Source organism: Hippopotamus amphibius, chromosome 2 (genome assembly GCF_030028045.1).
Source record: "Hippopotamus amphibius kiboko isolate mHipAmp2 chromosome 2, mHipAmp2.hap2, whole genome shotgun sequence".
Taxonomy (NCBI): Eukaryota; Metazoa; Chordata; class Mammalia; order Artiodactyla; family Hippopotamidae; genus Hippopotamus; species Hippopotamus amphibius.
The window spans coordinates 144853090-144868399 of record NC_080187.1 but is presented as its reverse complement, the minus strand read 5'-3'; the positions used below and the strand labels follow the sequence as shown (position 1 = coordinate 144868399).

At 46.8% G+C, this 15310-nt stretch overlaps 1 protein-coding gene across 2 annotated transcripts in view; it reads left to right on the top strand.

Moving 5' to 3' along the window:
- Positions 1-15310, top strand: part of HOMER2 (homer scaffold protein 2) — a 100985-nt gene extending 85675 nt beyond the window's left edge. Inside the window, exons 6-10 of one of the 2 annotated variants that reach the window (XM_057719979.1) lie at positions 1081-1237; positions 3222-3332; positions 4529-4609; positions 5827-6023; positions 10732-15310. In XM_057719979.1, the coding sequence (XP_057575962.1) occupies positions 1081-1237; positions 3222-3332; positions 4529-4609; positions 5827-6015 (538 nt within the window). In that variant the 3' untranslated portion in view covers positions 6016-6023; positions 10732-15310. Of the gene's footprint in view, positions 1-1080; positions 1238-3221; positions 3333-4528; positions 4610-5826 lie in introns of both variants that reach the window. The other variant, XM_057719978.1, reaches the window with a different exon arrangement.

Below are 15310 nucleotides of genomic sequence, written 5' to 3'. Positions count from 1 at the left end.
TTGGGGTTCCCGGCCCCTGTCTCCTCTGCCCGCAAGTCCTCAGCTCTCAAATCTGGAACCAGGCTGTTTGTTTAAACCTGGGGTCATTGGGCTCCAGAGAGGGGGTGTCAGGATTGTTGAAAGGGTCCACAGCTTTCATGAGCGTGTCAGAGAGTCCACAGCTTTCATGAGCGTGTCAGAGGGCCCAGGGTCCACCCTTGCACTTCAGAACATCCATCCCTGAGGCTTACTTCAGGAAGGAGCTGGACATGGGGCAGCAGAGAACCGTCCTACGGCCAGGGGTCAGTAGGTGGCGGGCCAGGGGTGGGGCGGTGGTCTCTACCTCAATCTGTGGCTTCGTTCTTAGTTTCTTTTTTTTTTTTCTTTTTTTTTTAAATTGAAATACAGTTGATTTACAGTGTTGTGTTGATTTCTGCTGTACAGCAAAGTGACTCAGTTATACGTGTATGTAATTCTTTTTCATATTCTTTTCCGTTATGGTTTATCCCACGGTATTGAATATAGTTCCCTGTGCTGTACAGTAGGACCTTGCTTTTATCCATTACTATATGTAATAGTTTGCATCTGCTAATCCCAAACTCCCAATCAATCCCTCCCCAACCCCTCTCCCCCTTTACAACCACAAGTCCATTCTCTATGTCTGTGAGTCTGTTTCTGCTTTGTAGGTATGTTCATCCATGTCGTATTTTAGATTACACATGTAAGTGATACCATATGGTATTTGTCTTTCTCTGTCTGACCTCACTTAGTATGATCAGCTCTAGTTGCAGCCATGTTGCTGCAAATGGCATGATTTCCTTCTTGTGTGTGGCTGAGTTCATTCCTAGTTTCATCTCTTCCTTCTCTGAGAATTCTGTTCTCTTCTAAAGCGATGCCTGGAGAAAAGCACCCAGCAAGGCAGCATGTTCCCACTGCAGAGGCTCCAGGCCCACTGGCATGTGGTCCTCGCCGCCGAGGCCCCGCCGGGAGAGGGTGTGGCCCCGAGGGATGGGCTGAGGGGGGTGGCTGGGTCCCCCTCCCCAGGGCCGCAGAGTGGACGGCACCCACCCTCCCAGTCACCGCCTGGCCCCCGCCCCACAGCGCCGCCAACGTGAAGAAATGGGAGATGGAGCTGCAGACCCTGCGGGAGAGCAACGCCCGGCTGACCACCGCCCTGCAGGAGTCAGCGGCCAGCGTGGAGCAGTGGAAGAGGCAGTTCTCCCACTGCCGCGACGAGAACGACCGGCTCCGTAGCAAGGTGGGCGCGGGACTGCGGCCTGCAGGGGGCGGGGCGAGGGTGGCCCTGACCTTCCTGTCGCCCCCGCCTCCCACTTGGCCTTCATCCCATGTCCCAGGGGCAGGAGGAAGACCCTCTGCCCCTCCCTTGGCCCTCCCCTCCGTCTCCCTGCCTGCCTTAGTGGGAACGCCACCGTGCACAGAGCTGACTTAGTACTTGTACTGAACCAAGTTTTAAAATTGCTGTCATGAAGGAGAAGACAAATCAGTGGGAGAGCATTCTCTCTCACAAGAAGCACCCTCTGATACGAGCTGTGGGTTGGCCTTTTGTGGGCGGCCTCCCTCTGGCATTTTCTGTGGTTCCGTGATCTTTGGTAGGGAAAAGGAATCCAGAGGGTGAGTGAAGAAAACACATTCAGGCAATGGTGAAGCACGATTGCTCAGAAACCCTGCTTCCATGCAAACCACTATTTCTAAAACTATGGGTTAGGAAGAGAGGAGAGGAGGTGCGAGGTGCCTGCTGGCCCCCGTCGTGTGCCCTCTGCCCGCCTACCTTGACAGCCTCGCTTTCTGATTTTTTCAGAATTCACCCGCGCCCTTCCCTTTAATTAGCACGCTCTCTGGAGTTGGGCTGAGTTGATAAGGTCATTTTGGGGTGCCCAGTTGAGGTCCTGGGGCTGCTGTGCTGTTTTTCTGGTCAGCGCTTTTACCCCGCCATCAGTGATTTGTAAAAGCAGGATTTCGCCCACATGTCCCTGTTTATAACCCGCCCCCCCCCCCCCATTCCGAGTGGAGCCCCTCGAAACCACTCCCGTTTCACGTCTTACTTTGGTGCAGGTGGCACGTGAAACTGCCTCATGTCGTTTTTTCATAAAGTGCTGACGGTGAGGGGCGCAGGCCAAGTGCTGACTGTGCAGCTTCCCTTCTGAGGCTGGGCAGATCTGCCTGCCAGAGGGATCGATCGCCTGTTCTTTTTCCAAGCGAAGAGCTGAGTTTCTCGCTTTGCATCTGAGCATAAGATCCAAAGAGCGGGGTTGTGGGGCGCTTCCCGAGAGGAGCGCCGGCGTCCCTGGAATGGGAATCACCGGGAACTTGATTTCCAGGGCAGGCTGTGCACGTTGGTGGGATCTCTGGCAGCTCCTGTGGCTGGGGAGGTTCAGATCCTGAGGGTTGGTGCAGGTCACCTCTGAGACTTGTCCGCATGGTGACCATCTAGTGCTCTCCACCCTGAAGACTGCTGCTGCCCGCTTGCGGGGACCCCATCAACATGGTGCTCTTGTGTCACTTGTTGGTTCCACTCCTGCTGTCCACTCTGCACCCACGCTTTGGCCCCTGGGAAATGCCCAGTGTCAGACAGCAGTGCCAGGGTTTTTAGGCCTTTGCATCCCTTGTGGGGGGGAGGTCAGGCTTGGGAAGGAGAGAAAGGTGCCCTCTGGGATATGCCAAGTCAGCCTGCACTTGTCATCTCTCCAGGAAGAGGCCCACAGGCCAGGCCTCTTCTGCGTGCATCTGTGGAGAAAGGTCATCTTGATTTAAAATGTTTGAAATGTCATCGTGTCGCATCTGGTGGCCACTTTCCCACAGAGTTGCTCTACCCTGCTGGCTTAAACCCTTGAAATGCAAGAGAATCATTTAGGGCCTGATCACAATGATGTGAAAATCATTCTAGAAAGAAGCAGATAGATTCATGGGACATCTGGCCCACATGATAGATCCTTAAAGCAAACCTAAAGCTACTGTCCTGTTACCATGAGAGAAAACCAGAAGCCCAGAGCATCCTGAAGCCAGGTGTTGTGACTTCTGTGGCTTTGTTGGTATTAAGTGAGGCCATCCTGTGCCAGTAGGGGCAAACAGTCCAGGGGGCGCCCCATGGAGTTTGTTTGTAGCTACAGGGAAAAATTTATAAGTGGGTTAATTTATGATTTGTTTTAAAAGAGCTGTGGTGATCTTTTGTTCAGTGACTAAAGTAAACTGGCATCCCTGCTTTAACGTGATATTTATTAAAGATTGACGAGCTGGAAGAGCAGTGCAGTGAGATAAACAGAGAGAAGGAGAAGACTACCCAGTTGAAGAGAAGAATCGAGGAGCTGGAGTCGGAACTCCGAGAAAAGGAGACGGTGGGTAGTGGAGCTCTGAGTGGTGCCAGTCGGGGTCCCCTGGGCCTTGGCAGGTGACCTCCACCCAAGGACATGGCAGCTGGCTGTGGGGCATGTGACCGGCCCTGGCAGCTGCCCAGACATCAGCACAGAGACAGAGCCAAGAGCCACAGCGAGGCACAGGTAGTCCAGAGCAAAGGCCTGACCTGTACCCTCTGCAGCCTCCTCATTGCGCTTATTCTGCAGTCAGTCACTCAGATCCAAGAGGGAGTTGAACATTGACAGAAACACTCGGAAACTTTCGTAGATAGTCTCTCGTTAGAAGTTGAGTTCTGCTGTCAAATTAATGCAGCGAGAACCCCCAGTCATTTATTTTCTGGGGGACAGGACAGCTAAGTACAGTAAGTCCCCTGCATGCGAACAGGTTCCATTCCGAGAGCATGTTTATAAGCCCAATGTGTTTATAAATCCAACAGAGTTAGCCTGGGTACCCAACTAACATAATCGGCTATATCGTACTATACTGTAATAGGGGTATAATACTTTTCACACAAATAATACATAAAAAACAGACACAAAAAATAAGACATTTTAAACCTTAAAGTATAGTGCCTTGCAAAGTGCAGGACAGCACAACAGCTGGTGCTTCTGAGCAGTACCAGCTACCTCACCGCTGCTTTTACACTTGCTTCCAGACATCCTGGGCTTGAAATAAAGATCCTGTACTACTACACTCTATACAGTACTATACAGTAAAGTACACAAAAGCACAACCAGTTGTAGAGGATGCACGCATGTGACAATGTAGCCAGACACGTGAACTAACTTATGTGATTGAATATGTGAATGCACGTTCGCATCTTTGAAATTTCGCAACTTGAAGGCTCCTAAGTAGGGGACTTACTGTACTCAGAGGCTGGAGACCATGGGCAGGTTACCAGTCCTCTCTCAGCCTTGGTTTCCCCATCTGTGAAGTAGGAATCATACTTCTCTTGTCATGGTGGTGTACGCACTTCATGCTTTAATGCATGGAACGTACTCAGCCTTTAGAATTACCTGATGTGTGTTAAGTATAACATCATCGCCACTGTTATTCACGCAGACGACACAGGTTCCAAAAGCCGCCTCCGTTATTATAGGCACAAGTTGGGGGTTTTCAAGAATGGGTTTCATCCGACTTGCGTTCACATTCTTTTTCCAATTTCTGTCTCCTTTAGGAGTTGATAGACCTCCGAAAACAAAGTGAAATCATACCTCAGCTCATGTCAGAGTGTGAATACGTCTCGGAGAAGTTAGAGGTAAGGGCGGGGATCACATCCATGCCCTTCTCGGACTCCTCGTGTCACCCGTTTCTCCGAGGCCTCTCCCTTTCATGCCTGGCTTGGTAAAGAAGAGTGACTTCGTCTCCCTAAGAAGCCAGTGTAGCTCCATCCCAGGCGCCGGCTCTGCACCCCCCGCCGCACCAGGGGCAGGCTCAGCAGTGTTTGTCTTTTGTTGTTTTCCGCTTGTATGAAGGTGTCCTGTGCGTAACCATAGTGTGGGTGACTGTTTCCTGACCACAGAAGTCCCTACAGACCCACAGAAGGGTGAGAAGCAGGGGACGGAAGGAAGGGCTGAGAACCTAAGACCCAGGGGCTATTCCATCTCCCTAGCCAGTGACCTTGGACTGACCTCAAGCAGCACCCCTCTTCCCCCCGCCCCCGCCCCACCCGCCCTTGCTGGCCTCAGATTTCCGATCCACAGAAGGAACGTTTTCAGGTCATCCTTCACCTCCGAGTTTCTCCTCACTTCTAGAGCATTTTGTTCAGGTACGCAACCTCAGTAACTGTTTCCTGTACACATATTCTGACAATCTCGTTTTATACCCATAAGATGGAAGCTCTTATTTGATATGAAGAGTGCAAGGCTGAAGCCTCACGTAAGGACTCACAGCGGTCCCGCCATTGGGAGCTTGAACATTTCCATGGCAACACCACGGGACAGACGGTGCACAGACCCACTGTCCCCGTGTCTGGCATGGCCATTCCTCCCTCTCTGACAGCCAGAGGCTGGCCTGGGGCCAAGGAGGCCTCGCCTTCTCAGTGGAACCAGGGAGGGCAAGTCACTCTCCCATTTGTGCTGTTTCTCTCTCTCTCCCAGAATGGAACCCAAAGGGGGCCTCTACTGACCACCCTGGACCTGGGGCTGAAAACCCCATGGGCTGGGATTTCAGGCTTCCTCTGCTGGGCACTTTGTGAAAGTGTCACTTAGCACCAGGTTCCCTTGGGCAGGACGCCAAGAGTTCTCTGTTCTCTGTGGGGCATCTCTGTGGGATTTTAAGACAAGATGCTGGCCGTTGGCGTCTCTGCTGGTGAACCGCAGGAAGGAGGGGCACACACCTGATGCCAGGGGAAGCTTGACACCTCCAGGGAGGCAGGCCCGCCCACGGGGATCGGACAGTCTGGCTGTCACCGGTCTCAGTGGGGCTCCTCCCGCTCTGTCCCCAGACCCTTCTTTCTCTCTCCTTTTGCTTCAGGCCGCAGAGAGAGAGAATCAGAACCTGGAAGACAAAGTGCGGTCCCTGAAGGCAGACATGGAGGAGAGCAAGTACCGCCAGCGCCACCTGAAGGTGGAGCTGAAGAGCTTCTTGGAGGTGCTGGACGGGAAGATCGACGACCTGCACGACTTCCGCAGGAGCCTCTCCAAGCTGGGCGCCGACAACTAGGGCCACGCGTGAGTCCCCAGGGTGTGTGTGACATGGAGTAGCACTAGGACGTCCTCCCTCTCGCGTGGCTTCTGTAAATGCAGGCGCGGTTTGTCGTGTTTGTAAATCAGGGGTGCCGTCCACTCTCCTCTCCGGAATAGAAATCTCCCCTCTCTTCTCTGGCCTTGCGAGGTCGTGGACAACTGGATGATTCTGACTCAGGAATCCAGGACTAGGTCTACCTGCGTAAATGTTTACGCAGTCAGGGCAGGGATGTTTATATCTTTCTTAAGGGCTGTTGCAACCATACGAACTGGAAAAAAAAAAGTATTTTCTAATCCAAATGTGAATACCCTTTCCAACTCCTTGTTTTGAGTAGTGTTCAGAGTATTTGAATGTCCACCAGGCACCAGTGCATGGGGCATGGTGATAGCAGCTCCCCTCTCAGTATATATAGAGATGCTTTAAAACAACCACTTAGTAGAGACTTGTCCCAAGAGAGAAAACAAGTTTCTGGTGGGGGCATTTTCTGGCAGGGGAATCGCCTGCGTCCACTCCGCCCACTTCCACCCACCCTCCCAGTTTGTAGGGTTGCGACAATGTTCCTTTTCTTGGTTTTAATTTCTGGGCAGGTTACTGTGCTGTGGGGACAGCACACAGTGAGGGTGCCTAGCACAAAGTAGGTGCTTAATAAATATTTGTTCAATTAAATGTATGAACAGAATTTAGTGTTTTCATCACACAGCCTCCCCCCATGAAGCCCGTGTTGGACAGTCCGCCATCCTGGTGCACCGGGTCATTATCAGGCATGCATGTGACTTTGTGGTCAGACGGATGGGTTGACTCAGGTGGCCCTGAGGCCGGGAGGGTGGCGGTGGAAGCAGCAGGAGCTGGTCCGAGCTCCCTCTCCACCACCAGGAGCCCATCCACGGTGCTCTGCCCCTGGGGGGGGCCTCTGACACTGAGACCACCTTTCCTCTCGAGGCGTGAGGCCTGTGGCCTGGGGATTCCAGGACCACTGACTGTCCCTGGTATAGGGGCTCCCCAGGGCTTGGGGTCTAGGGTGGGATCCTCTGTTGTGTTCAGACAATGGAGAAAGAAATCACACAGGCCCACGAGGGAGAGAGTGGGCTCAGAGTGGCTGAGCCTTGGCCTTACAGGAGTTGTGCCCAGGCCTGCCTGCCCCAGTTCCTGCTAAGGAAGGGACCAGAGCTGTAAGCCTCTCCTCGCTTACTGAGTTCCTCAGCAGGGCCGGTGGGCATTTTGTTTGCCCCATGCATGGCAAGATGGTCTGAATCCCTGGCCATAGGCATTTCTAAATGCCTTTAAAGGAGGGGGAGGCTTTGGTGCCCCCTTACCTGTTTTGAGAACCACGAAGAGAACGTCCCCCGTTGGAAGGATTTTTTCACACGTTAGAAATGCCCTCTGCTGAATTTCCGTAAACAATAAAATAGCCTGAGGAGGTGGGCAGGGCACACAGGGATGTGACCTAGGCCCCAGGGTGACTTTACAAGTCCTGCTGCTCTCCTTTGTGTAGCCGAGACCGTCTCCCTGAGCAGGGAGGGCTTATCTGGGATGGGGAAAGAGGGAACGCAGGGGAGACCGAGCAGGCTGAGTGGGGCAGCTTTGGTGGAGTTCACTGGGCTGGAGGTGGACGGAAATGGAGAGCGTGGTCGGCCCTCCTGCTGATTTGCGATTGGGCATTGCTGGCCCTGCCCCTTCCCCAGAGCTCCAGATGGCTCTCGGGACGGTGGTAGCAGCTCGCGACTGACCTGGAGACCAGAGAACTGGGCTGGCCGTGAATCGGCCCCGTGGCCCAGCAGTGGGCTACAGAGGATTCTTCTCAGACCAGGCCAGTCCCCCTGCCCAGGAGCATTGGACACCGGGGTTCTGAAACCTCAGTTTGGGTCTTCTAATGCCCACCACCCCATCTGTGAGGCGGCTTAGTCATCCAGAAGGCGCCGTCTTGACTGACTGGAGCACGCTCAGGGCACGTGTTCATCAGAGGACAGAGTTGCCAAAGCCACGTGCACGTTCTGGAGCAGTGGCTGCAGAAAACAGTGGCAGCAGGAGAGCCATTACCACGGTGGGCTGCTGTGTCCCCGTCCAGGCGAGACCAATGACCCCGGCTTCCCGATCGTTGGAGAGTTTGGTGAGCCCTTGTGGGTGGTAGGTGAGGAGCTGCGAGCCCTACACTACACGGCCCCAGCCAGCTCTGAACTGTGCAGCTCCGGAGCTAAGTGCACTAGGGGCTCCTCTAAAAGGGACGCTAAGCTGGGTTCAGCAGGGAAAGCACACCTTTACAGAAGCCCTGGACTTTCAGTTCCTTCTGCTGCTTTTCTCTAAAGATCTTAACGTTTCTTCATGTACTTTCTTTAAAAAAAAATTAGGGGGAGCCCTGGGACAACCTAGACAGTCTGTCGAGAGGCTGGCCCTATCTGCCAGCTTTTGGATATGATGAGAATGACCTGCTGAATTCCTCCCGGTTTCCCTTGAGCCAGGCCCTCATTTATTAGGACGTCCAGCTCCGGTCTCAGCACTGATGCCCTTTGGCTGTTGTTATCTTAAGCCAAGTGCAGGCAACCTTCATTCATAGACACCCCAGCCCTGTTGTGCTGCTGGAGGATTCAGAGCCAGGACTGCATCTTCATTTCCAAGGGATGTCTCCTGAATTGACATATCCAGGACTGGCTGCCTGAACCTTGATGAGCTTTTTTTTTTTTTCTCCCTCTCTTTGCATCTGTGAAACCCGGGACCTAAAAGAAGCAAAATAAAATTTGGAATCCTTTAACCATAATAATCCTTAAAAATGACTTTCGTTCCAAGTAAAGACCCACTGGATACACGGTACAGTTGAGAGCGGCGAGGGGAGATAAAGTCTTCCTAATGCTCAGGGAATAGAAAACCACCCGAATGACAGGCTGGAACACTGTGGTCAGACCTTGAAAGAGAGCCAGCGTCCACACAAGACCCGGAAACTTGTGTGCGTCCTTCGTTCCGCACTTCCCTGTGTGCTGTCACTTTAGACCTCTGTTGGTTGAGAGAGCAGGGCAGAGATCACTCCCCGTTTTGCAGAGGATGCAGAGACAAGTGACTCACTCAGAGTCACTCCGCTGGTAAGCAGCAGCGTGAGCTAGCATCCGGGTCTCCTGCACCCTGGTCCACTGACTTTCTATGAGTCACGCACCCCTGGTCCACTGACTTTCTATGAGTCATGCACCCTTCTCCCTTTGGTAACCTTTGGGTGCCAGGAAAAAAAAAATCTCGTGTCCTGATAAGAGCACGTTGCAGTTATACTGTTTTAATATATGTCCCTAGCGAATGACAGCTTATAAATGAGCAAATCAGAATTATGTTTACATTCATTACAGCAGTAAGTTCCACTTTTGAATGATTCTGGTTTTGCAGAGATCTTTCCAAGATTGTTGGTTAAAATGATGTCAGCACTCCGAAAGGCCAGATCGATGAGACACAGTCAGTTTGAGTTCTTCATGGATGGCTTTCAGGGAGGCAGAGCAGTTTGTGCAAAACAAGCAGAAGGCCCCAAGGCGGCAGAGAGTAAACAGAGTGCTGGCGAGTGCGGCCAGGATTGCCTGTCACTGCCCAGCCCCGTCCCAGACAGGAGCTAGCACTGGGGAGGGAGCAGGCCGGCCAGTGGTTAGAGCAGGGTGTGTGGGACCTGACCGGCCCCCGGAAGGACTGTCCACAGCGGGCAGTTGGTCTCCATCCTGCAGGCTCCTCATGGACATCTCTAGACGCGGGCAGCCCACGGGCACAGCCTGGGCAGTGGTTGGCTGATGCCTGACCAGTATGTACTGCATTTGACATAACGTATCCGATAAAGGGTGGGGTATAGTGAACGTGCTGCTCAGAGGCATCACCATCTGCCTATTGTCAAAGGACTCCTTTTCTATAGGAAACATTCGTTTTCTGTAGAAATCAGGGGCCACTCTGGGTGAGAGCCAGAGCCACCCACAGGGTGTGCCAGGGGCCTCGTCGTGGGACCGCTGGTGTGGCCAGGTGCACCCTTAGAAGGCAGGCAGCCATGATGGGACTTAGAAGAGGTGCTCGGCAGAGGCTGCCCTTGAAGACAGAGCCAGCCACTGGGCTCTCTGCTCACTGCCGAAAGTGGCTCTGCGCCGTGTGTCCTTCTAAAAGCTATGATTCTTTTATTCACTTGAAATGTCACTGGGGTTTGAAGCACGGGCGATTTAAACTAGAAGCCTGCCCATCAACGTCCACATTTATTTTTAAATGACATGCATGGTTTAAAAGAATCCTAATTTCTGAGTACATGGTTTCCCCAAAAGACATATATATTCTGGGGATGGTGGGGGTGACGGCATGGAGAGGGAACCCTGTATAGAAATGTGTGTTGTTTTACATGCCTTTTTCATACACCTATCTCAAGAATATGGGTTTTTCCAGTTCCTCTTTAACCAGCCAGGAAGAAGGTGATGATGGTAAGAATTTGGCAGTTGGTCTAGTGAACTTTGGAGTGTGTGTGTGTGTGTGTGTGTGTGTGTGTGTGTGTTGGGGGAGGAAGCAGCAGGGAGATGCGAGAGAAACAACAAGGAAGGGTTTTCAATTACAAAGTATATGTATAGCTAAGAGGAGTCTTTAATAACCCTGGTGGGGATGTTCTATGTTCTGGAATCCACCTGTGAGAAGAAGAGCTTGTGGGTCTTTTGTTTTGAGTGGAATTGTACAGTGCCCTACTCTCTTTGACGAATGCAGAGCCTTGTGAAGAGTGCCCACCCCCCAGGCCACAGAGACCCCCGGTGCATCTGGCAGGAGCCCATAGAAACCACGATGGAGTCCAGACTGTGGGACGTTTTGGCAGATGATTGACAGGTCCCATGATATGCAGCAGTGGGGAAGGTGGGGAATGTATTACTGTTCTTACCCTGTGGACCACTTTTAATATAAAGTCCTGATTTTAAATAAATTGTTATAGCGATGTCATATGGTGTGGCAGACCATTAGGCATTTCTTGCATCAAGTGTAAGAATTTAATGATTAATATGAGGTGGTTAAGTGGACTCTCCCAAGAATACTGTTTCCCCCCCCTTTTTAAAGGCCTTTTTGGTGCAAAAATAATACATAATTTTTTTTTTTTAGAATAAGCTGCAGATGAGCGAAAAGAAAAAAAATCACGTTATTACACCATCTGATTATAACCCCTGTTAACATTTTGGTACATATCTTTTCAGACTTTTTTCTATGCATCTATATCTGTTTTATTACAATTTCCATGCGATACAATCATATTATACATTATTATACATATTTTACTGTTTTGTAACTTGCTTTTTTTTCCTTTTAACACTATATTGTGAATATATTTCTATGTCAGTAAATATATAACAGCATCATTTTTAACACCTATGTAGTTTGTACCTTGGGTACCTAAGTCGTTTCCAGTTTTATACTGTTGTACTCAAGGATATGATGAAATCCTTTCTTCTGACACCTTCATGAACTTTTCAGAATATTTACTTAGGATAACTTTCTAAAGTGGGGGCTTGCTGCCTCAGAAGTGTGATGGGCAGTACAAGCACTGCTCCGTCTTCTCCTCTCCCTCCTGGGCACACAGGAGATGCCACTTTCCAGCCCCTATAGTCACTCAGGGTCCTGGTACTAATTCTGGCCAGTGAAGTGTGAGCAGAAGTGACATGTGGAACGTCCAGGCTGAGACTGTGAGGTGCCCCCGTGCAGATCTGCAGTCTCCCTGTTGCCTTGCCCCACAAGAGGTGATGTCCCAGGCTTGAGCTTCTGTCAGCCTGGGTCCCTGAGTGACTGCGTGGAGAGCTCCGCTTCTCCCATCATGACATGCCCCCCACCCCCCCACCTGCATGGACATGTAATGTGAATATAGAATAAACATTGTGTTACACTATTGGGATGTCAGGGTTATTTTGTTACCACAGCATAACATTTCCTGACTTAACAGTAAAAAGGTACACACACGTTGGGGACTTTTAATATATCTTGCCTCAAATCTTCCAGAAAGATGATACCAAATTATATTCCCACCAGCAATGTCTGAGAATGTCCAGCTCCCTCTTTCACTCTGGTGTTACCATGGGGGCCAGAGGGCTAGTTTTGATCTGCATTTTTTTGATGAAAGTGTGACCCTCACTAGCCAACATATATGAGACTATATTCTTTTGTCGTTTACCTATTCATTTTCTCTGGCCAGTTTTCTCACAAAGTGTTTACCTGTCTCATTGATTTCTAAGAATTTTTCTTTTTCCCTATAAATATTATTTTTAAAAAGTTGCATGTATGGCTTAGACTAAAAAAAAATTGTTTTTTAGTCAAATCGTCCTTTCCTTTTATGATGGCTGCCTTTGCTGTCATGCTTTCGAAGATCTTTGCAATTCTGATTCCAAGGTTGTAAGGTTGTATGAATTTTCACCAGTATTTTATTCTTGTACTTTTATTGTTTTGATTAAGCAATTAAATCTGTGATCCATGTGGAATTTGCTTTTTAAATTACCCAACATCACTTATTGGGGAATCAATCCTTTCTCTACTGATACAAAATCCCATTTTCGCTATATATCCAATCTTTATATATCATTAAGTGTACTTCTGAACTTTCTATTGTGCTCTATTGTGTACATTCTGGCAGTGGTACCACATAGTTTGGTCATCTCAGATTTATACTAAATGTCCCCATTAATTAAACGTCTTCAAAAATGTCTTGGTACTTTCTGTATGTTGGTATTTCCAAAAGAAATTCGGGATCATTTTGTAACGTTTAGAAGAATTGGAAATGGGCTTGTGTAAAATTTATAGGTTACTATAGAGAGAATTAACATCTTCATAATATTTAACCTTTCATTTCAATAGCTTTATAAAGTATTATGTTCCTCAGTATATTTTTTCTAGTATAGGTAGTTTTTTGTAGTTGTGGTTACTATGGTACATGAGCTCTTTTGTCCATTATGTTTCCAACTGCTTATTGTTAGTATAAAGGTACACCACTACTTATTTTTTAATGAAAATTAGATCCATTGGTTTTTTTGATTTAAAATATTAAATAAAAGCTATGGAAATGTAAACATTATGAAACAACATAATATAGAAACTGAAAGTCCCCTGTAACTAAAATCCGTCTGCCCCCAAGGTAAACAGCCGGCAGTTGACTCACAATCCTCAAATCTTTTTTTCCTAAAATATGTTTTACTATTTTGACCATATGATAGGCCCCTTCTGCTGCTTGCATTTTTCACTTGGTAGCAGATCTTGGACATCTTCCTGTCAGTGCATATCAAACTACCTCATTCTTCTTAACTCTGCATAGAGAGTTCTGTGGTTGTTTACTAGTTTAACTTGACAATTGGTTATTTGTTTGTTTTGTAGCTAGCCAATTACTGAATTTCCTTTCATTTTAATAGTTTTGTTGTTGTTGCTAATTCTTTTGCCTTTTTCATATAGATAATAGTTCTGAGTAGTGATGATAACTTTACCTCCATATTTTTAATAATCTTATTTCACTTCCTTATCACATTGACCAGCACTTTTAGAACAACGGTAAATAATACCTATATACATTGTGCCGATATTGTACATTCTTCTTTATATATGTTTTTTATTTGGAGAGAATACCTCTAGTGTTTCTCCAGAAGTGCAAATTTGACTCTTAGTATGAGATCTTCTTAATATTTGAATTTAGATATTAAAGTTATACCCTTCTCTTTCTAGTTTGCTGCAAGTTTTATCAGTAATGAATGTTGGAATTTTATTAAATGCCTTTTTTTTCACATCTCTCAAGATGGTAAATGGTTTTTCTGTATCATGACTTAATATGAATAATTTTAATAGATTTGCTAATGTCAGATCCTCTGCATTTGTAGAAAAACCTGATTTAGTCATGGTATGTTATTCTTTCAATATACATCTCCATTCAGTGTTTACAGTGGTTATTTGTGATGGGTTGATTTATGGTAGACTTTTATTTTGCGTTCTTATGTGTATTTTCTGATTTTTCTACGTGGCTCTTGTATTACTTGCATAATAATAGTAAGAGCTTTAAAATAAGAAAAATACTCTGGATTTGGTTTGCTCTTATTATTTTGGAGTTTTTCAAATGTTAAGGTGGATAGTTGTATAATTTTTTTTTTCCTGCTGTCTTTGTCAAGTATCAGTGTTGCGCTTGTGTTAACTTAAAAAAAAAAAACAACTTGAGACGCTCTCTTTTTTTCTATGCCTGGAACAGTTTAAATAATGTTCAGAATTTTTTGCTCCTTGAAGTTTTTATAATATGTATAAATCTGTCCAAGTCTAGTGCCTTTTTAGGAAATAATTCTTTGACAATTTTTTCAATGTTATTCCATGCTCATTAGTCTCTTTAAACTTTCCTTCTAGTCTGTAAGTTTTTGGCAATTTAAACTTCCTAAATAATAATTCTGTTAAGATTTTCAAATTTGCTAGCCTGGAACTATTGTATTTTCTTTTCTCATTCATGACGTTCTGTGTCCATGCTTCCCCTTTTTATTCTGAGACTTAAATCTTAATTTACTGTTTTACCATTTTATGATTTTTTTTTGGTTTGTTTTCTTATGAATTTCTTCATTTTATTATTTTTTCACCTCAAGTTGAATGCCATTTAAAATTTTTCCTGTTTAATAGTAGATACGGTTACTAGTGCTCATAAGGCTACGTGACTTTTCTTCTGAATATTTCTTTATCCATATCCCTTAAATTTTTAGGTATGGTGTTCTAAGTTACAGATAATTTGTAATTTCAGGTTTGACTTTATTTTTTACTTAAGAGTTACTTAAAATTATACTTTTAAATTTCTGGATAGTTTGATACTTTTTGTTGTTTTTAACATTCTTTATAAATTTCTAGTTTTACTGCCTTGTTGTCAAAGAGGGTATGGCTTGTACAATTTCTGCATTTTGGAGTTTATTGATGTTTTCTTGGGACCTGACCTAATAAATTTTTAATTTTAATAAATATTCCCAGGAAACTGGAAAAGAAGCTATGTTCTCAGAAGGGAACAAAATTCAATTTACATGTATTAAATTTGACCTTCTTAATTATCCTGTTATTGCTTGTTGCTTACCTGATTCATTAAAGACTGAGGAAGGTATGTCGGTCTCCCACTGCTATCGTGTTTCTATTTCTCTCGTGTTTCTAACGGTTTTTGCTTTATGTGTTTCAGTATGATGTTATTTGGCAAATTATCTTTTTGTACTTAAGGGAAAAAATATTTTCCTTTAAAAACTTGTATACCTTTATGGATTTTACCTGATTTTGTTGTAACAGAGTTGTATATGTAGAAATACATAGTTCAGTAAAA